A 23,877-nucleotide genomic window follows, 5' to 3' on the forward strand; every position below is an offset into this window, starting at 1 on the left:
TTCAACTCTGTCTCAGAGCCAGCCATGTTTTGTTCCTATCAACCAACTTTACAATTTCCAGGACTGTTTATAAGCAGACCCCTCCAACTAATCAGCTCTTAGTCCAAACTCTCTTTAAAGGAAAATCAGAGGCTCTGACTCCAGAGGAAAAAAAGTAAGCCTCCCTCGTCACAGCTGGGTTAACCAAAGCTGGAACTCAAAGGCATATTGTTGAGAACAAGTCCCCAGTGTCTGGATCAGTACACAGTGTTTCTCGTGGGAAGAAAAATCTCCATTGTGCCCCCACAGCGTCAGGTCCAGGCAGGGCCCTTCCTTGCTCTGCTGCCAACACCTCTCCCTGAAGCTGCTCCTGGGGACCGAGAAAGATGACCTGGCAGTGAGAACGAGTCATGAAAAGCTTTACCTGCTGGAATCTTTCCTTCCTTCTTTGGAGTTAGTTGCTAGAGTGGCAATTACCGGGAATTTGGAAGCCGCTGTTCAAGTTCCTGGGAATTCTAACTTTAGTTGATGCCAATGCTGCTGTGTGATTAAGGAAAAAAATTTCTTTTAAATATTCATAAACTTCATTTCTACTCAAAGAAGAAAAAAAAAAAGACAGAGAGAGAACATATACTAATCAATATAATTAAGACTACAACTGGTACTTGGGTTGAACCCCTAGAGAGGTGAAAGGCAACTGAAATTTCTCCAGGTCAACCTTCCACCCAGTGTAAGAAATGGCTGCCTGGCTGGCTCAGTCAGTAAAGCATGCAACTCTTGATCTCAGGGTTGTGAGTTCAAACCCCACGAAAGAAAGGAAATAAAGAAAAGAAAGAAAAGACCTTCTCAAGTTCCCAATATTCTGACAGCTAACGTGCAAGAAACTCTCAAATTCAGCAGGGAGTCTGTTTCATGGCTGCACAGCTCAGCCATCAGAGGTCTTCGGCTAGAGCTGAAAATCTATCCCCGTGGACCTTCACCTCACAGAGGCCTAGTACCCTATGGAGCTTCAAGAATAGAATCTTTTCTTTCCAGGCAACTGTTGATCAAACACTTGTAAACCACACTGATGCCCACTCTCTACAAACTTCTCTTCTTGGGGATAAATACCTTTAGCTCCTCTCATTCCATAGATTTCAGGTTCATCATCCTGCTTATCCTCCCCTGGAGTCTACAAATGCCATTCAGAACGTAAACATCCTTCTGCGTTCAATCCCACTTCAAAAGCCGATCAAATCAGGGATCTAACACAACTGAAAATGGAAGCCACACACAGCTGTACCATTCCCCGTAAGAGACTCGATTTATTGAACGCCCGTAGGATTATTCCCGGGATCTGAGTTTGCACACTCCGCTCTTTCGCCCCATTCCAGACCAAGTTCTAACTGCGAATACTTCGTTGAACTCCTCAGATCCTCAGACCCGTCTAAGTAAAAATAGACTTTCCCTGCCGCTGGCGCGAACAACCGCGTCAACAATAAATAAAAGCGTCTGGGAGAGTTACCAAGTTAGGGGCGCTGTCATCAGCTGTTCTAAAGAGAGGGACCCGTTTACAGCCATACTAGAACTTTTAAGTGCTCCAACTAGGCAAAGTCACAAAACCAGAACCAGAGCCCCTTTCCTCCCGTCCTGGCAGGGCCCCGTTTGGAGGAAGGAAGCCCCGGGGGAAGCGGAGTCCAGGACCGGCTGCGGGGGACGGAGCGGCGCGTCCCGGCGCCCTGCTCCGGGCGGGCCTGGGGGCCCCGCGGGCCGCAGCGGCGCGGACACCACCCCCTTCCCCGGCGACCACAGTCTCCGTCTCACCGCGAGCCCCGGGGGCGGACGGACTCACCCTGGGGGCAAGGACGGGAGATCTGGGGAGCCGGACACGGGCCAGGCCGTGTCTGACCCTGTCACAGACCCACACACCGGGACAGAACAAAGAACGGAAGTTCTCTCTGTTTCGCTTCCGGGTCGGCGCTTTTCGCCGCCCACGCTATCCCCCGAGGCCCCTCCGCGCCCACTTGTTCTCTCTAGGAACATGGGAGGTGTTCTCCTCTCGGTGGTTTGGCGCCCTCGCCCATACCGGCCCTGGCTTTCCGGCCCGCCGCCGCGCCCCCTGTTGGCTGGGCCAGGCGAAGAGCCGCGTACCTCGGCCTCTGAGCGCGTGCTCGGGTGTCGCTGACCGCGAGCAGGCGGCGGGGGCGGCCGGGGTCTCCCACGAGCTGCCGAGGGCAGGGGAGAGCGCACCTTGCCCCAGCGACCGGGGTCCCAAGCCGACCCGCTGCAAAAAGCAAGACTTTCGAAGGATTCATCAATAGGAAAAAAAAAAAAAAAAAATCACCTTTATTTTAAATTCCCAAATAAACCAAGTTTATGTTTCAAAAACCAAGTTTTGTGTTTGTTTCATGTAAAAATGCCCCCTTTAAATTACTAAAATCTGAAGAAGCCATTGCAGCCCGTCAGAGAGTTACCGTAAAGACAAAACCTGCACAAGCTGATGGGAGAGAAAAGTCGGGGAAGTTACCGATGGATGCATCCGAAGAAAACAAAACAGGTGAAGCCCCCCTGCAGGTACCAAATGTGTGAAATGCTTGAAGGAATTAGGGGGAGGCTTCCCGTTTCCCTCACTTTTATGCCTTCACTGGAGGATCCCTGTAAGTGTCCGGAATCAAATCCTTACAAAAAACGAGACCTTGTGATATCCTGCGCAACGAGGGCCCTCCTGGCTCCCCTTGTAGCCCTGCCTCCCATTTGATCCCAGCTTTCACTACATCCAGTATTTATGGTGCCCATGGTCAGCTCTGCGATTGCAACAGAACTTACTCTCCACTGACTTGCAGTCTAAGAGCCATAATTTAAATAACCAATTCCAGGAAAACATGATAAGTGCTAGGGAAAGGAGACTTTCCAGAAGTGTTTGCAGGCCCTGGAGGGGAAGGGAGGTGCAACAGACAGAGGGAACAGCCAGGGAAAAGGCCTGGAGGCAGGACAGAACAATGCACTAGTAACGCATATAACTTGTGCGTGGCCTGAGAAGGGTGGGGCCCATACCCAGTCCTTCTAGACCACAGTGAGATTTTGAGCAAATACTTGGCATATCCAAGCCACTCAGTAAACTCAATACCCACCCACACCCCCCACCAAAACAAAACAAACACACACAACCCCTGTTTTTTGTTTTTTTGTTTTTAATCTCTTCATTCTGTTTTCTTCCACTCCTAACCTCAGGGACAAGAAGTTCAAGAGCTGTGGAAGGAGGCAGTGGCAAGCAGAACAGGGAAGGGTGGAAATAGAGGGAGTCTCTTCAAAATGGGATTGTTCTGTAAAAGGTCTCCTAATGCCAATCCAAGCGGAACAGCTCTTAGACTCCCAGCACCTTCAATGCAATCAGCTCTATTACTCTGGGGCTCAGAAGTCAATTTGTAATTTACGTGGGCATTTGCCCCAGAGCCCAGCCGCTTGGGTAATTCTCAGCTAGTTCTCAAATGCTACACTCTTAATGATTATTCTTCTGAGTCCATGATCTCTATAGTGCCATGAATCACCTAAGGGACTCTCAAAGCCGTCCACCAAGGTGGGAAAGAAAGTAGCTGAATTTTGTAAAGCTTTTACCTAAAACAAAGAGAAAAAATGGAGTAAAAAGGTAAGCCTTCCCAAAAGTCAATAGGAGGGCATGCACTAGTGGCCTCACTGGGGGGTTTCGTGTCAGACTATACCAGTCTTCAGACAAGGATATGAGCAACTGGCAGGTAGGGATGGGGGATGGAGAACACAAATATTCTCAGAGAGTGTGTGTAGACAGCTAGTTTTGACAGATTCAATTTCCAGAGTCTTACATTTTCTTTTTTTTTTAATTTTTTTTTTAACGTTTATTTATTTTTGAGACAGAGAGAGACAGAGCATGAATGGGGGAGGGTCAGAGAGAGAGGGAGACACAGAATCTGAAACAGGCTCCAGGCTCTGAGCCATCAGCACAGAGCCCGACGCAGGGCTTGAACTCACGAACCGCAAGATCGTGACCTGAGCCGAAGTCGGACGCTTAACTGACTGAGCCACCCAGGTGCCCCCAGAGTCTTATATTTTCTATCTGTACATCTTTAAAATTGCTCCCTTGGAAAACATCCCTATGGCCAGGGTGCCCTCCTTCACAGTCATCTTCCCTCCTGGTAGAAGATAGCTAGGCTTCTTTACCCCCAAATCTTACAGTGATATATTGATCTGGGGTGTCAAACCTTTTGGGGTACCAAGCAAAAGGATTCACTTGAAATACTGCTGCCAGTAAGGATTAGGTGAACAAATCCTTTGTGATTCAAGTGGTTTCCTATTGTTTCCTGTCTCAGACTATGAGTCTGGCGTTCTCTTGTCCAGCAAGAAAGCGGGCGCAGAATTAAAGAGGCTAATGTCTATGGGGAGACAAGAGCCCCGAGTAAGGGTCCTTTCTCCATATTTATTAGGATCTTGAAAGCTTAGATATGTGATGGACGTGCAGAAAGTAAAACAGTAATCATTAACTTGTGTGTGAGAGATAAAAGATCTCAGGGACACATGTTGTTAGAGGTTAGGGTCCAAACATAACCTCTCGGTGCCACACAGATGGCCATTTCCTGCAGGCCCTGCATCTGGTTATCTGTCTTTTCTAAGGACTAAGATAAATGGAGCATGCTATCCTGAGAACCATAAGTTACTCAAGATTCCATTATGGCCTGTATATCATTAGCTGTTCTCAGATGTTTTGGTCCTGTTAAGGCGGCTTTCCACCCTATGCCTTTTTAACCCATTTGTGTAAGCATACAGAATTTTTAAACCTATTTCCCATAACTTCCCTCCAGTAAAAGGAGAGGACAAAACCATTTCTGTTGTAAATCACAGTGTGATTTTGCCATGTAAAATCAACACTGCTATAACTATATTCCTTTTGCCACTCATCTCATCTATGTGGGCAGGATTTCCCAATATTTACGTCTATAAAAGCAAAAGTAGGGGGTGGTGCCTGGCTGGCTCAGTCTCTAGAGTATGCAACTCTTGATCTCTGGTTGTGCGGTTGTGCGTTCAAGCCCCATGCTGGTCTTTAAAAAAAAAAAAAAGCTTTAAAAAGGAAGAAAATTTTAAAAAGAAAAAGCAAAAGTAGGAACAGATTTAATACTTTATTCTAGTAGTAGGTAATGCCCATCTATTGAGAAAAGCAAGACAGTTCCCTCAATCTCAGTGGGGTAAATTCTAATAAACATAACTTTTTGTTTATTAATCATAGATCAGATTTGTTATATGTTTATATTTTTCTCAATTATGAAGTAATAGTTATAATGATAACCCAAACCAGGAGAAAATTTTAAAGCCTTGCATTCATACAAAATCCAGTATTAATTAAATTTATTTATATTTAATTTTTTGCAGCAAATTATGTTAATCAGTTATCAATAAAATACTGACCTTATTTCATCTACAATCCCACACATGCTCCTCCTGATTATTTTGAAGCAAACCCCAGACATAAGTTTATCTGTAAATGTTTTGGTATAATTGCCTATATAAGGACTCTTGGAAAAATAACTGATACCATTACCACATCTAAAATATTTAATAACTTTTAAAATATTATATATGGAGCCAGTGATCAAGTTTCCCTCATTGCCTCAAAATTTTTCATTTTTTATAATCCTGTTTGAATTGTGATCCAATGGATCTTAAGTTTCTTTTAATCTATGAATTCTCTTTTCATCTTATTTTTCTTCCTTGCGATTTAATAAAAAGGATGATTTATCCTGCAGTTTCCCACTGTCTGAAGTCACCTGTCTCACTGCATTGTCCTATAACATGTTCTTCAGGCCCTTATATTTCCTATAAATTGGTGATTAGATCTATACCAGAGGCTAAAAGAGTTTAAATTTCTATACTTTAGTTTTATGAATTTTGAATACAATTTTAATTTTTTGTTTCAGTCAACTTTTGCATCTGCAATCAGAGGCATGAATATACATAAAAGACTTTATCTCACTATATATGGGGTGTATACTTCAGGTTTGTGCACTTGCTATTTGTATGTTATACTTCAATCAACAATAACAAAATAACTGTCCCCCATAAAGCCTCTTAAATATGCACCCAGAAAACACTTGAAAATACAATTTCTTTTTTTTTTTTTAATTTTTTTTTTCAACGTTTATTTATTTTTGGGACAGAGACAGAGCATGAACGGGGGAGGGGAGAGAGAGAGGGAGACACAGAATCGGAAACAGGCTCCAGGCTCTGAGCCATCAGCCCAGAGCCTGACGCGGGGCTCGAACTCACGGACTGCGAGATCGTGACCTGGCTGAAGTCGGACGCTTAACCGACTGCGCCACCCAGGCGCCCCTGAAAATACAATTTCTAATCTATTTAAAAATATTCCACTATTAGTGGCTGGAATTATTTTGTGTATCTGTCTACTTCTCATTATCAGTATTCCCTCTCCTCCAGCCCTCACCAGTCTCTGAGAGCAGGGACACTGACTGTCTCATCTGGCACGGGAATCCTCCAAAATCTAGAACTGCCTGACACTTAGCAGGTGTTCAACAACAACTGTGCAACAACTAACAAATAAGGAAGTAAATATTTATGGAATTCTTTGTTTCCTTCCAATATGCCCTCAAATATATATAAACTATGCCCCAGATATTGCATGGGACATTATTATTATTATATTAAAAATTATTTGTTGCTCACCTGAAACTCAAATTTAACAGGTCACCCTGCATTTAATCTGGCAACCCCATCTCCACTGAAACTGTACTTGTTGAAATCAAGGGGAGTGATATTTAGCTCACTTCCCTGAATTCGTTATACATGTGTTCACATTCTTCTTTGAGTTAATAGAATTCTGCAGCTCCCGCGGGAATAAGTAGGTACACTTCTTTACCCTAATTCTTTAATTTGACAGGATCCTAAGAAATGTAACTTTAGTGACTTTGGGACCTTATGGGATCTTCCATTCTTTCATGTTAGTAAAACCATGAAGTTCTTAAGGAGACTTAAATTTGTATTTGCCTATTTTGCATGGCTTTGCCTAACCCAAGATTGAAACTTACAGTCTTTTTGCTGTTTCCTTTGAGTCAGAAAATACTTCCTCATCGATTATTTTAAATTATTAATTTCTATCCTCATCAATATTGTAAAGTAGTCCATAATACCAATGTGTTTGAATAACAAGAATCAACAGAACTACTTCTCATTCTGGAAGAGATTCCAATGGCCATTCTTTTATTATTATTAGTTTTACTGTTTATTTTTGAGAGACACAGACAGACAGACAGACAGACAGACAGACAGAAGGTGAGTTAGGGAGGGGCAGAGAAGACACACAGAATCCGAAGCAGGCTCCAGGCTGTCAGGACGTGGGGCTTGAACTTATGATCTTGAGTTTATGACCTGAGGTAAAGTCAGACACATAACCAACTGACTGAGCCACCCAGGTGCCCCTCCAATGACCATTCTTTTAGAACACTTGATACCAACTTTTTTATTTTTGTTAATCATTGTAGACTCTGGCTTTTTAGACTAAATATATGACAATCAACCTCAGCCAATATTCTCTTTGATGCTCAAATTGTCACTATTTTGGCCAATGTGAACTCATTTTAGGTTGATCCTTATGTCATTTCAATATAACCTCATTAAATATGAAAGCTTTTGGTACAACAAAATTGGCAGGCTCACCTTATTTTTCTCTTTGTAAAACTAGCTATTTCTCCAAGGAACACTGGTGGAGGGTTAAGGAAAAAGAAAAATATTCATCTCGGGGTTCCCGTTATTTCTGGGTAGTTGCTCATGGACAGAAATTTAAAAAGATAGGTATTAAATTTTTCTTATTGTAAAGAAATGAGTTAATGTTCATACTGCCAATCCAGTTTTACTTAAATTCTTAATTCCACAACTATACTCCTTCCTTTACCTTTTATTGGAATACCATCTTCATTCTTTAAAAATGTTTGAGTGCAGGCACCTGTACACACACGCACGGTGAGCAGGGGAGGGGCAGAGAGAGAGGGACAAAGAGAGAAACTCAAGCAGGCTCCCCCCTATCAGCGCAGAGCCCCTGGGGCTCGATCCCGCTCATCTCGAGATCACGACCTGAGTGGAAATCAGGAGTTGGATGCTTAACCGACTGAGCCACTCAGGAGCCCCTGATTTGTTATTATTTAAATAAATGCCATTAAAAATAAAGTACTGGGAAAATACTATGAAAAGTATATATACAAAATTTGAGGGGCACGTGGGTGGCTCAGTCGATTAAGCTTCTGACTCTTGATTTTGACTCAGGTCATGATCTCATGGTCATGGGACCAAGCCCTGTGTCAGGCTCTGTGCTGGGTGTGGAGCCTGATTGAGATTCTCTCTCTCCCTTTCTCTTTGCCCCTCCCCTGCTCGCACTTGCTATCAAAAAAAAATTTTTAGAAATATTCTAACACATGACAGAAAAGGTCCTAAGGTTTTTAACATATAAAGAGCTTGCATAAATCAAGAAGACAAAGACGAACAACTCAACAGAAACAAGACAAAGAATACAAGGAGACATTTCACAAAAAGAAAAGCAACTGGCCAATAAAGATAAGAAAAACACATGTTCACCATCACACATTTTATTTATTTATTTTTTTAATTTTTTTTTTTTAACGTTTATTTATTTTTGAGACAGAGAGAGACAGAGCATGAACAGGGGAGGGGCAGAGAGAGAGGGGGAGACACAGAATCTGAAACAGGCTCCGGGCTCTGAGCGGTCAGCACAGAGCCCGACGTGGGGCTCGAACTCACGGGCCGTGAGATCATGACCCGAGCCGAAGTCGGCCGCTTAACGGACCAAGCCACCCAGGCGCCCCACCATCACACATTTTAAAAATTAAAATGAGATATTTTCTATTAGCTTGGTATAAATTTAAAGTTTATATATATATACCTTTAATAAGTTATGTATTTAAGGTATGTAACATGGTAAATTTTGTGTATTTTACAACTTTAAAAAGTTGGAAAAAATGATTGAAATGTGTGTACTGGCTGATATCACAAATGTAGTATTAGAGTCAAAATTGGCTTATTCATCTAAAATCATGTTTTTGTATCATACACTTTATTAATTTTTTTTAATGTTTATTTTTAAGAGAGCAATAGAGCATGAGTGGGGGAGGGGCAGACAGGGGGAGACACAGAATCCGAAGCAGGCTCCAGGCTCTGAGCTGTCAGCACAGAGACCCATGCAGGGCTTGAATTAATGAACCGTAAGATCATGACCTGACGTTTAACCAACTGCGCCAGCCACCCAGGTGCCCTTTGTATCATATACTTGAACTATATTTTAAGTCACTGTAGGTAGACTAGCTGGGGTGAAATTAAGCCATTACATAGAAATGTGGAGACCACTGTGTTATTTCCTATCTCAAGATAGGTATCACCTTTCTCTCTCCTAGTAGTGGACAGTCTCCACCAAAGAGAAGGGCTGTAAGAGCTGCTGCCCTGATTCCAGGCTAGCCCTTAAGAGATTATTCTAGAAGAATGGATAAAGTCACAACGTGTTTCCTGGGATGCACAAAGCTGACACCTCATCAGCATATATACATTCTATTGGTGTAACTGAGTCCCCTCGATTCATCAGATCACCGTGTTTGGGGAGACAAAGGGTTGGAAGGACTGCTGCCCACAAATGCCAGGGGTAAGACTGCCAGGTAAGATGCAGGATGCCCGGGGAAATTTGAATTTCAGATACACACTGAATAAATTTTTTAGTAGAAGTATGCCCCAAATGTTATTTATCTAGAATCCAAATGTAAGTCCTATAAGTTTATCTGTGTGATATGGGGGGCGGCATGCTCACAAGCATCTTCAGACCAAGACAGTCTCAAAGCCCCCTGGGGGCAGTGTTCTTCCTGGCCCACCAGGATTCAACCACTCTCCTAGAGCTAAGCAGGCACTCCACCTAACCACAGGTGGGCACTGAGACTCGAGCAGAGCTCCCGTATTCCCAGTTTCTCCCATTTGTTAGCTTGTTCTGTTCAGTAGATTTGAGCTGTAGTTCCCTACAGAAGCCCATTATTGGCTTTTCTCCCCCCTTCCCTTCCTGCTCCCTCACACCTGGCTTTCTTGAATCACCTCCCTAAATAAACTCTAGGCCTTCAAGTCCTTGTATCAGACTGTTTTTGGGAAATCCAAACTGTTAACAGTCAGTGCTGGAAGTGGCCCTTGAAACTGAGCCATCAGGATGAGACTTTGGGACAGGTCACTCACTGGTCAGATGGTTAGTAAGAGGAGCCTGGTAACGAGTGCAGTAGTGATAACCCTGGCATGCTATACCATGGAATTACCAAGATTCTCACTAGTTCTAGCAAGAGATGAGGTACAGGTAGAAGGGGAAGTGTTAGCTTCTGGAATAGTCCCAGAACTTGAACATTACCGGGATAGTGGCAATTATTAGGACCGTGGAGTTTCTCAAGCTTTGAAGAAAGAAAATTATAGGCTTAGCTCAGCCAACTATCACTTCAGGGCATGTTGTGGAAGCTAAAGTCACCCATGGGAGGGATCAGTGATCCCATCTGCAGCGAGAGCAGACTGGCCTGAAAACCAGGCACACAGTTTATTGTGAGGGGGTGAGAACCCCAAAGAAAGCTAAATGCAAAACCTTGCCAAGTCATTTATGCCAAAATTCTGGGCCCTGATTGGGAAAGATTCAGATCCTGATGCATGGGACATCTGGGTAGGTGTGTCTGAGGACCCTCAACCCCCAAATTCCCCAGAACCCTCCAGCCTAAGAGACACATCTCCCTTCCCCCCTGCTGTAAGAGAGTAGCTTCTTTGTGCTCAGAGACTGTGCAAAAATCTCACCTGACGACAGTCAGGGAACAGACAGTATGGGCTAGAAGGAATCCTGTTGTATATTATTGACTTGCAGAGTTTAGAAGGAAGTTTCAGAGTCAGATTTTCAGACTTCGGTAGAGGCAGAATATATATACACAATCAAAATGCACACGAGGCTGATGAATGTTTCCAATGATGAAAAAATGTGTCCAGTGTGCAGAAAAAAAAATTAAGCGCAACACAGCCCAAGGTACTCTAGCTGCTCTACCCTGACTTCCCAATACGCACCTTCACAAGCACTGAAAGTTCCAATGACCTCAAATCCAAATCTTCCAAGAGCTACAACCAGGCAGGAACAGTTTCCTCTCTCTAGAATAGTGTTCAATAACCGACATACCATTTATTTGAACAGTCCTGAGGCATTACAAGATGTTACAAGTTTATTCCAAATCAGATTAAATTGTGCTCAGGTGGCTCAATTCTTTACAAATCATACTTCTTGAATATATGTTAAAACAGTTAAACAGTTTCAGTGTTTCTTCCTTAATTATATTGGATATACTCAGCTTAACTATACAAAAGGCAATGCCGGCCTGGTTCAGGAGACCCAAAGTGTGGTGGGGGACCCCGTCCCAGCGAGCTGGCCAGTGGGCAGTGAGTACCCTGATGCCCTCCAGCACCTCCTTCCCACTGTGCCAACACCCAAGCACTCATTCCTCAGGCACCCTTGACGTTGAGTGAAACAAAATCTACCACTAGAGTTTATAGCGCAATTACTAGGCTTCTCCCTAGGATCCGTATGCTAAAACTTGAAAAATCAAAAACCACTCAGAGAGCATGCTCAACACTTAAAGCACTTCTCCCTCTCCAGTGTGGACCCTCTGATGTTTGGAAAGATTGGACTTACTACAGAAGGTTTTTCCACAATGATTACACCAATAGGGCTTCTCCCCAGTATGGATTCTATGATGTTTATTGAAATTTGAGCTATGGTTGAAGGCTTTCCCACACTCCTTACATTTATATGGCTTCTCTCCAGTGTGGAGTCTCTGGTGTGAACTAAGACCCGCGTGCTGACTAAAGCTCTTCCCGCACTCGTTACACTGGTAAGGTTTCTCCCCAGTGTGTATCCGGTAGTGTCGAATGAGGCTGCCTTTACCACTGAAAGCTTTCCCACAATCTTTACACTGATATGGTGCCTCTTCAGTGTGCATTCGCTGATGTTTAAGGAGGTCTGAGCTCTGACCAAAGGCTTTCCCACACTTACAGTCATAGGGCCGGTCCACCAAGTGTGTTCTGTAATGAAGGGTGAGGTTTGAACTGTGGCTGAAAGCTTTCCCACATTTGGTGCACACATATGGTTTCTCCCCAGTGTGTGTTCTCCGGTGTTTAGTAAGATTTGAGCTATTACTAAAGGCCTTTCCGCACTCGGCACAAATGTAACGCCTCTCTCCTGGGGTAGGTTTAGTGGGAACCAATTCTCTGCCTTTCTTAGAACCTTTGTCTAGGAGAGGAGTTTTTGTTCCTCTTTCCTTTTCAAGGTTTACCCACTGCCTTTCTAACCTGGACTCACATTTACTGGCAATAATCACAGGAATAATATCCCTTTTGAATTCTTGAGATTCTTCAGAACTTTTCTGCTTCTCTGTTGATTCCTCATTCTGGGTGTTCGATTTATGATCTGAAACAATAAGTAGAAAAAGAACATGTCAGTTGTGTTGTGTTCTGAGAAGCAACTGTTAAAGGAGAAATTGAAATGTCACATGATGTGGATGGGTTTTAAAGGGTGACCAAGTATCGCTCTGTGAGAGGTCACAGTATCACAGATACACAAAGTCACCATCAGATCTAGTATACAGTACCAGGCTTTCACACAAGGCCGCGACTAGTACTTGTTAGGATATAACGAGTACACAGCCTTCTCTGCCAGGAGAAGATCTTCACATAAAGAGGGCAGTAAGGCAAAACCAGGCTGCTGGGACAGCAGCAAAGGAGATGGTGATGCCCAGGCAGAAAGAAACAAGTAAGAAATATTACTGAATGGTTGAAGTTGATTAAGGAAAATAAAAAGGGTAATAAAGGAGACCAGGCTAGTGGCAAACTCACCTTCTCACAGAAGTGGAAAAGCAACAAAAGAGGACATTCGGTCCATATTCGATCATTCTAGTCCCAGATCATTATTCATTTATTTATTTATTTTTTTAAAATTTTTTTTTTAACGTTTATTTATTTTTGAGACAGAGAGAGACAGAGGATGAATGGGGAGGGTCAGAGAGAGGGAGACACAGAATCTGAAACAGGCTCCAGGCTCCGAGCTGTCAGCACAGAGCCCGACGCGGGGCTCGAACTCACAGACCGTGAGATCATGACCTGAGCCGAAGTCGGCCGCTCAACCGACTGAGCCACCCAGGCGCCCCTCATTATTCATTTAAATGAAAGTGCTAACTTCCCATTAGAGTTTGACTCTCATCATGTAACCTACAGTGGCTATGTCTTACAATTCTTTTAGTTCTAAAGTTAATACTCCTGAAATTATATTGAAGCAATATATCTTCTTTAGAGCACTGCACCAGGCAGCAACACTTACAAGTCCATCTAATCTGTCCACATACATGGAAAAGGGGACTAAGAGAAATCCACACTGAACCACGGGCTCCCTCTGAGAACTGTCAGCCCTCCGTGAGTACAAGAGCCTCAATCAACAAGGTACTTTCCTCTCAGCCCCTTCCCTGGTCCCTGGCTCTCTCTCTCCACTCAACCCATCTATTTCCTTCCACGTTCACCCCCTACTTCCTGTCTGCTGGGGACCCCAGCAGCAGTAGATAAAAGTCCCTTTCATTCTCTGTGATGAGCAGTCACACTTGGCTACATGTACAGATTTTCCCTAAAGTTGCCATGTACTATGTGTAGGAAATAAGTAACTTAATACATAAGCTAAAAAATTTTTTTTTAAGTTTATTTACTTATTTTGAGAGAGAGGCAGAGAGAGAGAGGGAAAGAATCCCAAGCAAGCTCCATGCTATTAGCACAGAGCCTGATGCAGGGCTCGATCTCATGAAGTGTGAGACCATGACCTGAGCTGAAATCAAGAGTCAGATGCTTAACCAAATGAGCCACCCACGTGCCTCTAAGCTAAAAATTTTAAATAGCCTTATGAACTGGAAGCTGAAAAGAATTTACCAGGGACCATTTCTGCATAATCCAATGCTGACGTTAACAGGTTCACCCAATTATTAACAATATTAACAAATAAACAAGCATCATCTCTTACTGGTTCATTCAACCTGTCACACCTCTGTGAACAGTCTCCTTTTTTACATTTTTAAAATGTTTATTTATTTTGAAAGAGAGAGAGAGAGAGAGAGAGAGAGGGAGAGAGGGAGAGAAAGCACTACTGGGGAGAGGCAGAGAGAGAGAATCCCAAGCAGGCTCCTCACTGCCACCACAGAGTCCAACGTGGGGCCTGATCCCATGAATCATGAAATCATGACCTGAGCTAAAATCAAGAGTGGGGGACAGACTGAGCCACCCAGGGGCCCCGAACAGTCCCCCTTTTTTTTTTTTTTAATTTTTTTTTTCAACGTTTTTTATTTATTTTTGGGACAGAGAGAGACAGAGCATGAACAGGGGAGGGGCAGAGAGAGAGAGAGACACAGAATCGGAAACAGGCTCCAGGCTCCGAGCCATCAGCCCAGAGCCTGACGCGGGGCTCGAACTCACGGACCGCGAGATCGTGACCTGGCTGAAGTCGGACGCTTAACCGACTGCGCCACCCAGGCGCCCCGAACAGTCCCTTTTTTAAACTCACTTCAACCCACCCTTTCAAGAGAAGAGGATGTCATGTTCCCTTGCTAGGACTCTGGCTGAGATGCACCTAGGGATGAAAGGCACTCAGGCACTCATTCTGCCTCTGCAGCCAGACCAGGCAAGTCAGTGTAGGGCACTGCCTTGCAACCGGGGATTAGAATTATTCTGTTTCTTTCACCACAAAGGCCCGGGGCACCAAGCAGGTGGCATGACAGACAGCCCCTACCTTGACTCTGTTTCAGCTCTGGAGTGAAATCCTGCTCTTCCCCAGTCTCCTGAATGTACAAGGGCTCCCAAGCTTCGCATCTGTGACTGGTCTCCACAGACTGGGGCTGCACACTGCTTGGAAACTTTGCCGTTCCTGAAGAGGACCTCTTCTCCCACATCTGTTTCTGCTCATTTGGAGGCGGTGAGGCCTAGAGACAATGAGGAATGATGGAGTTTATGCACAGCTCACCTTGGAACTACAATGGGTCTGAACTACCCAGGTCCACTTAAACACGCATCTCTTTTTTGAGACATACAATATAGTAAATGTGTCTCTTATGATTTTCTTAAGGCTTTCCTTTCTCTAGCTTACTTTACTACAAGAATGTAGCATAGAATACATATAACATACAAAGTAAGTGTTAATTGACCATTTATGTTATTGGTAAGGCTTCTGGTCAACAGTAGACTATTTAGAAGTTTCAGGGGAATCCAAAGTTATATTGGGATCCTCAAATGCACATGTCCTGGGGAGGCGGGGCTGACACCCCTAACCTCTGTGTGGTTCAAGGGTCAACTGCAGAATGAAAGAACACCAGGAGAGCTAACGTACAACCTCTAAGGGAAAAAAAAAGGAAACCCATCCATCTCATTCAACTCCCATAGCTAAAGATCAATACTGGATGGTAGAAGAAATACAGGAGGAAACACAGTGTAAGTCAGCAGAAACTTCCATTCAGCTAGTCTCATTGGATGGACAAACCCAGCCTGCCCCGAATGCTATGCTCTCAATCTCATGGCAGAAAAGGTCTCCCCAGCCTACCTGCTGCCCTGGCTCGTCCAGTTCTCGCTCCAGATCTTCTAGGAGAGTGACGGCCTCTTCAGCGCTCTCCGGGCAGTGCTCCTGCACCCAGGCCTGGAGCTCCTGGGGCAGGATGCTCAGGAACTGCTCCAGCACCAGCAGCTCCAGGATCTGCTCCTTGGTGTGGATCTCGGGCCTCAGCCACTCACAGCAGAGCACCCGGAGCTGGCTCAGGGCCTCCCGGGGGCCAGGTGTGTCATGGTACCCAAACTGCCGGAAGCGCTGGCGGAACACCTCCAGGCTAGGAAGGCACTTCCCTTCCTCTTCCTCATCTTTAACCACCACAGGCCCCCTCTCCCGTGGAGGCCGAGGAACCCGAACTGCAGCCATGCCTAAAACCTTGGTCATCGCACAGATTCCAGAAACAGCCTCACTACGGATGGGACTGTGTGGAGCAGGAATAGTGGTTCCTTTGGGTTTCTGGATCTTTAGGGCTACACGTTAAACCTGAGAAAATATGGTTACCATAAATTACAAAAAGAAAAAAAGGATGCTTTTTAGGTCTTTACAGCCACACTGTCAGCACAACAAATTGTGGAAATTATGGCCACCACAGAACTATCACACAAAAATAATTGTCCAAAATCATTCAAGAGTCAGCTCAGGATATCCTACTTCAATTTTACTGTCTCCACTCTGATAAAAAGTACACTATGGCATAATTTTAAAATTAAATTTATTATTTTTTAAAATTTTAATTTGTACATAATTTTTTTTTTAATTTGAGAGAGAGAGAGAGAGAGAGAGAGAGAGACACTGAACACAGTGGGGAGAGGAACAGAGGGAGAGAGAATCTCAAGCAGGCTCCATGCTCAGTGTGGAGCCCAATGTGGGGCTGGATCCCACAACACTGGGATCATGTGTTAGCTCAGCTGAGATCAACAGTGGGATGCTCAACCAACTGAGCCACCCAGGGACCCCTAAAATTAAATTTAAATTAACTTGGCTCTAAGACCTGTTTCAGAATCTTACAACTCCTGAGATTTCAACAGGATACCTACAGGCCAACTGCAGCCTGTCTAAATCTAAGACTTTGAGATTCAACATTAAAAACTTGTTAGTCAAGGGCACCTGGATGGCTCAGCCAGTGGAGCATGTGACTCTTGGTCTCAGGGTCATGACTTCGGGCCCCATGTTGGGCGTAGAGCCTACTTAAAAAAGACAAGTGAATGACAAATTAAACTAAAAGTAACCTATATTCTTACAGAGGTATTTATTTTGATGAGCTATGTATTGTTGAGAATAGGTAAAAACTAAGTCATAGCAAATGATACAAAAAAATGCTTATTTTTCTTTTAAATACTAAATATTCTAATTATGTGTCAGTCGATACATTAGAACACCAAAAACATCTGTAGTAAATATAATTACTTCTTTTTCCCTCACTTGCCCAAAAAATGAAGTCCCTTCACTCAGCATTGACTTGAATACCTTCCACGGGCTTTGAGCTGGGACTGCAGTGATGAGTAAGACAGATGTGCTCTCACCCCCACAGGGCTTTCAAGTCTGTGGGGGAGATGGAAAGTATAGGAGTAAACAGACAACAGAATCAGACTATACAATTAGTGGCATTCATGAAGTATACTCTGAAAGAAACCTGCATGAATTAATCTTACATGCTTGTGACTGGCTTTCCTAAGCATGTTTCCAAACTTTAGGCAGCATCTGTCAGGTCATGTAGACGTCCCATTCTGGGTTTGGACAACTGAGAGCAGGACAACTCCAGCAGTCTCAGTGAAGAGCCAAACGGATAAAAATCTACACAGGTTTTTGTTACATGAAATGATAATGGTAACAAGGATAGAGACCATAAAAAGGATGTACAAATAGCTTGCAGAAGATGAGAAAATAGAGGCGTCAAAGATAACCTAAATCTAAGGCATTTGAAAACTTCGGTATGAAAAAAATAAAAACGAAAATAAAAACTTGAGTATGCTGATGGCTGACATGCACATCCACCTCTGGCCTGATGTCACTCTAAGTGGCAAGTCTCACATACATCCCCATAATCACAACAAAGGAAAAAGGATAAAACACAAACAGTGATATTGCTGGGTTATAGATGAATGCAATTTTTAAATTCTTTTTTTCATTTTCTAAATTTTCTACAATGGGTATTATTACTTTTATATCAGAAAATCTTTAAGGACAAACCAAATTGGTTTTACTACTAATCCAACAACTTCATGGACTTCCAAACAAACAAACAAACAAACAAACAAACAAACAAACAAAAAAGCAATCACAGACCATGCAGAACGCCCCCAACAAATGCACATCTATGTCAACAGCTTTTGTTTTTTTAAGTTTTTTATTTTACTAATCCCTACCCCCAACGTGGGGCTCGAACTCATAACCCTGAGATCAAGTTGCACGCTCCAGCTAAGTCAGCCAGGTGTCCCTAGTATGTTACTTAAGTATTTACTTTCACACATTTAATAAACACACATTAAAAACATACATTTTCTATGACTGCTCTCCACTGATTTTTGTGACCAATTCTGATAATTTTATTTTTTATTTATTTTTAATTCTAGTAATTCTAAAAAATATAAAATGGGATCCTACGACTAGAACCTCAATAAATAACTTTTTATGAAAATTTCAATAATTATCAGCTACTAATTAGTTGAGACTTCTAGGGATGCCGGTACTTGGGATTCCTCTCCACTGTACCCCAAATCTGAAGCATCCTAGGAGAGATATCAACAGGTGTCTTGACAGGGTGGACCCAAATCAGCAGCACGTACTCCCTCACACTGCTCTGCACATCCAATACGCTTCTGGAGTTCCCAAGTTCAGAATAACTTGAAAACAGCCAGGAGAGAAGCACACCATCTAGTTTCCTAAATAAAGGCACTAGCACAAAGACTAAAATGACCTTAAAATAACAGATGGAATAGTGCTGGGAGCATTCATTTGAAATGCTTAAAAGTAGATCTCTGCAGTGCTGAAATACCTTCTCGTAACTGGTTACAAAATTTCACACTCCACTCACAGAAGTGCATACCTAGAATAGGAAAGACACTGGAATCTGTTTGGGTTGCTCAGCTTCTGGGATCAAGCCTGGGAAACTCAGCAAGGCACAAGGGAGGAATTACTTAGCACAGGTGGCATTCAACAGGAAGTGACCTGTATCAGATTCATGTGGATCTGTTCCCAGAATGGCATATCCAATCTCACAGATCACATAACTACCTCTGCAAAGCATGTACATAGTACATTTAAAGAAAAAAAAGGTGGAGTGCCTCGTTGGCTCTGCTGGTAGAGCATGCAACTCTTGACCTCGGGGTTGTGAGCTTGAGACCCACATTGTATGTGGAGATTATGTTAAAAACAAAAAAAAAATTCTTAAGAAGAAAAAGTTTCCCTTGGATGCTGCCCACAACTCAAATCCGTGTCTTTGCAAGACCTCAAATGAGTGGAGGGATAGGCGCTTGGACCACTTCATCCCTGCTGCATTCATTCTCCCCAGAGATTTCATCCAGTCACATGGCTCTAATTACCATCCACGTACTCCCAACCACCAATTAATCTCCAGCCCAGAGCTCTCTTTTGAACTCTAGACTCATGTGACCAACTACCTACTTGACGGTTAATGGCGACTCCATCATTCTGTTTTCTTGGAACAAAAAACCTGGTTATCCCAGACTCCTTCTCATTCTACATATAATTCATAAGCGAATCCTGTGAGCTCTACGTCCAAAAGATCCAATGTTCAACCAATTCGCACTACCTCCAGTAGTGCATCCCAGCCCCTCCCCTACTTGCCTGGAGTATTGCAAGAGCCTCCTAAGTGCTTCCACCCCTGCCCCTGGGTCTAGTGCCAACAAGCAGCCAGAGCAACCCTGTTAACATACAAGTCAGGTCATACCATTCTTCTGCTCACGCCTTTCGAGGCAGTGTCTCCTAGAGTAAAGGGCAAGGTCATCACAATGGCCGGCAAGGCCTCATGAGGTCTCAGCTCTGTTGCCCGTCTGACTTCATCTTCTACTTCTCTCTTGTTCATTGACCCCAACCACATGGTCCCTTGAACATGTGAGGCAAGCTTCCCCCCTCAGAGCATGGCGTTCCCTCTGCCGAATGCTTCCTCCAGATTATATATGGCTGGCTTCTTCAGGTCTGTACTATGTTCTCGCCAAGGCATCCCTGACCCCATATTTTAAACTGCACACAACTCTTGCTCACCCCAGAACTCCTTATGCTAATTTACTCTCCTCCACATCACTTACCTCCATACATATACTATATATTTTACCTTTTTTTTTTTTTTTTAAACCGCCTGTTTCCTTCTTGAATACCAATTCCTGAGGGCAGAGACTTTCATCCGTTTTCTTCACTGCTATATTCCAAACATCTACAATACACCTGGTATTTTGCAGGTACTCAAATATCTGTGGGAAGAATGAATGTGATATATGGATCTTTGGGTGTACTCATGGAATAAAAGCTGTAAAATCAGGCTTAAAAAAAATATCAGTACAGGGGTGTCTGGGTGGCTTAGTTAAGTGTCTCACTTCGGCTCAGGTCATAATCTCACCATTCATGAGTTCGAGCCCTGTGTCGGGCTCTGTGCTGACAGCTCAGAGCCTGGAGCCTGCTCCTGATTCTGTGTCTCCCTCTCTCTCTGCCCCTCCCCCACTCATGCTCTGTCTCCCTCTGTCTCAGAAATAAACATTAAAAATATAAATAAACATTAAAAAAATTTTAATTATCAGTACAAATTTAAGCTAAAAAAATATGGCAGCATCAATTCATACTTAGTTTACAGATACAGGTGAATACAGAATTAGTAAGTGTGTGTACACGAGTTAGTATGCAGACATTGATTTCCTAGTTCTGTCTGCTGTGAAGGTTTAGAAGCAATGACATCCTGCAATTAGCATACCCAGAGCCCAGATTTTGGTTTCTCCAATAAAAAGAACTAGAAAATGGAAAAATGGCTGATTCTAGGTTGGGGAGCATACAAAATGAGCCTGGAGCATCCTATAGTGACACAAAGTTAAAAAACAAAACAATGGGGCATGTTAAAGGGACACGGAGGCCAACTTGAGTGGGGGGGAAGCTCTCAATAGCTACAACTAAAACAATCTGAGCAACAAAATACAGTAGTGGATTATAACCTGAAATGTGAAATAAGTATCTGTGAATCCATACAATGTTTTTAAAAAAAAAAAAAAAAAGTGACTGAATAAACAGAGAAGAGACAAACCTCCCACCCAGAATTATGCCAATTTATGTATGTAGATACTCCTGTCAAGAAGGGAGACTTAATTCTTCACCCCCTGAGTGTGGGCTGCACTTAGGGACTTGCTTCCGCGAGAAAAATACGGAAAGGGGCTGAAGGGAAGTACTACCATGCAGAAACCAGGCAAACACTAGCTCAGTCGGATCACCAAGGTTAACATCACCAGTGGTAAGTGCACCTGAAAATGATGACAAGGGCACATCACCTCTCTGGCCTTCCTCCTCCAAATCTGGATTGAGAGACTTTCTATAAAACACCTGACCTGTACTTCTCAAAACTGTCAAGATCATTGAAAACGAGGAAAGCCTGAGAAATTGTCACTGACCAGAGGACATTAAGTAGACTTGAAGGCTAATATAATGCGGTACCCTAGATGGGATCCTGGGACAGAAAAAGGACATTAGGGAAAAACTAGTGACCTTCAAATAAAGTGCGGAGCTTAATTAATAGTAATATATCAGTGTTGGTTCCTCAGTTGTGACAAATGTACCCAGTAATGCAAGGGGTTAACAATAACTGGAGAAAAGGTACATGGGAATTCTGTACTATCTTTGAGCTTTTCTATAGATCTAAAACTGTTCTAAAAACATTTAAGGGACACCTGGCTGGCTCAGTCAGTGCAGCATGTGACTCTTGATCTTGGGGTTGTGAGTTCAAGCCCCATGATGGGTATAGAGATTACTTTAAAATAAAACATTTAAATTAAAAATATGGGGGGGGGGAGAAGCACAGCTGTTAACTTTAATACTTATGATGTTGAAGCAGACCATTCTTAGATACGTTTAAAAAGTTATGAAGCCTTTTTATGATTTCTTTTTAAAAGGTACCTGCTTTGGGGCGCCTGGGTGGCTCAGTCGGTTGAGCGTCCGACTTCGCTCGGGTCACGATCTCACGGTCCGTGAGTTCGAGCCCCGCATCAGGCTCTGTGCTGACAGCTCAGAGCCTGGAGCCTGCTTCCGATTCTGTGTCTCCCTCTCTCTCTGGCCCTCCCCCCGTTCATGCTCTGTCTCTCTCTGTCTCAAAAATAAATAAAAATGTTAAAAAAAAAAAATTAAAAATAAATAAATAAAAGGTACCTGCTTTGTCTCTAGGAGCAATAATTAATTTCTGACTCTCATTCAACAATTATTAGAATATTGGCTTAATGAAATAAAGTTTCTAGCAGATCTATTTTAAACATATCACAAAGCTTACTTTTACTTTTATCAAACTGTCACAGACTTTTGAGTCTGGAGCTCTCTTGTCCAGCAAGAGAGCAGACACAGAAATGAATACGAGAGGCTAATGTCAGGGAAGAGACAAGAGCCCAGAACAGGGGTTTCACCTCTGTATTTATCGAGCTCTCAAGATTTTACATATGTGGTAAACGTGCGGAAGGAAATGATCAGATAGTGACCATTAACTTGTGTAAGAAGCAAAGGGTTTGGGGGGCAAGCTGCGTTTTGAAGTTGAGATCAAAGCACAATGATATACTGGCAGCAGATGGAAAATGTTTTTCTGTAGGTGATTTAGCCAATTAGCTGTTATCTCCAAAGTTTAAGATTGCTTGAGCTTGCAACCTCAGGGTTAACAAGGCACTCTTCAGCACAGCTAACTTTAGACTCTTTCACCCAGGGCTTTCTGCCTCTATGCTTTGTCTTACTTAATGACTGGCTTTGGGCACTTTCCCCCTCTGGTGGCTTTCCACCCTAAGCCTTGCTAACCCATTGGTGCAAGCATAGAGAATTCTTAAACTTATTCCCCACATCAAACACTTTTGACTAGTTGATGTTACAACAGTCTTTTCCTCCTTTGAAACTGCACAGGCCATTTTCCAGTTTGGCAACTCCAATTCCACAGGCTCAAAGGCTACCAGCAGAGGCGTGTTTGTGTGTTTGTTTAAAGAAAAATCGAGGGGCACTTGGCTGGCTCAGTAGGAAGAGGATCTCGGGGATGTGAGTTTGAGCCCCATGATGGGTGTAGAGCTTACCTCAAAAAAAATTTTTTTAACAGGAGAACATCAAATTTAGTTTTTTTGTGTGTTTTTTTAAATATTTATTTATTTTTGAGACAGAGAGAGACAGAGCATGAATGGGGGAGGGTCAGAGAGAGGGAGACACAGAATCTGAAACAGGCTCCAGGCTCTGAGCTGTCGGCACAGAGCCCGACGCGGGGCTCGAACTCACGGACCGTGAGATCATGACCTGAGCCGAAGTCGGCTGCTTAACCGACTGAGCCACCCAGGTGCCCCCATCAAATTTAGTTTTGTGTGTACAGGGAACCCACATAGATATGAAATCCCAAAGGCAGTAAGGCAACATGGAGCCTTAAATAACAACCTGAGCTAAGGAAAGGGGTCTGAGGATACAAAGATGAGGAAGACCAAAAGAGAGGTGAGAGGAGATGTTAGGAAAACAAACGGTGCCCTATTATGCAGGTTTCTTAGGTAAAGAGCAATCTCATTAATAGCTCTCTTCCTGGTGTAGGCAGGCACTTGAGGGGGAAGGTAAAGAGCCTTTCCTGAATCTGCTGGGTTTCAATTGCTTTTAACTCAAAATAATGTTTGTGCTAAAGTTAAAGTGCCCCATCTTGCGGCAGCCTGCCCTTGACCCCTGACGATGCCTCCTCTAAAAATCAAGTTTCACGCATTAAAAGTCTAGTACCAGCAGAGGTTTAGAATACAGATCTGCACATATGACCCTGCTCTTTACAACCATTTTATTAACTTCTCTGTATGGCAGACAAAAGTCACAATGTGGCCTCTGCCTCTTCATTCTGTCTCATTGCTTCCCTGCTCATTCCCAATGCACTGATAATGCCCAATTCTCAGACAAACTTCTTTTTGTCTTTCAAATCTCAGCTTAGTAATAAATCCATGAAAAGATGCTTCACCTTATTTACAACAGAATAAATGGAAATTAAAGCTGCAATGAAATGCTTCCATCTATTGGACTAGCAAAGACTTTTTAAAAACCTGGTAATGCTCTGTTGTAAT

At 43.3% G+C, this 23,877-nt stretch overlaps 1 protein-coding gene across 1 annotated transcript in view; it reads right to left on the reverse strand.

Moving 5' to 3' along the window:
- Positions 1 to 23,877, reverse strand: part of ZKSCAN1 (zinc finger with KRAB and SCAN domains 1) — a 66,516-nt gene that overhangs the window by 8,563 nt on the left and 34,076 nt on the right. The window contains exons 7-9 of the mRNA XM_053894240.1: positions 15,617 to 16,096; positions 14,813 to 15,002; positions 11,637 to 12,460 (exon numbers count right to left, since the gene is read on the reverse strand). Coding sequence (XP_053750215.1) covers positions 11,637 to 12,460; positions 14,813 to 15,002; positions 15,617 to 16,096 — 1,494 coding nt within the window. The remainder of the gene's footprint in view (positions 1 to 11,636; positions 12,461 to 14,812; positions 15,003 to 15,616; positions 16,097 to 23,877) is intronic.

The sequence above is a fragment of the Panthera pardus genome, unplaced genomic scaffold (assembly GCF_024362965.1).
Source record: "Panthera pardus isolate Hobbes unplaced genomic scaffold, ASM2436296v1 HiC_scaffold_4, whole genome shotgun sequence".
Taxonomy (NCBI): Eukaryota; Metazoa; Chordata; class Mammalia; order Carnivora; family Felidae; genus Panthera; species Panthera pardus.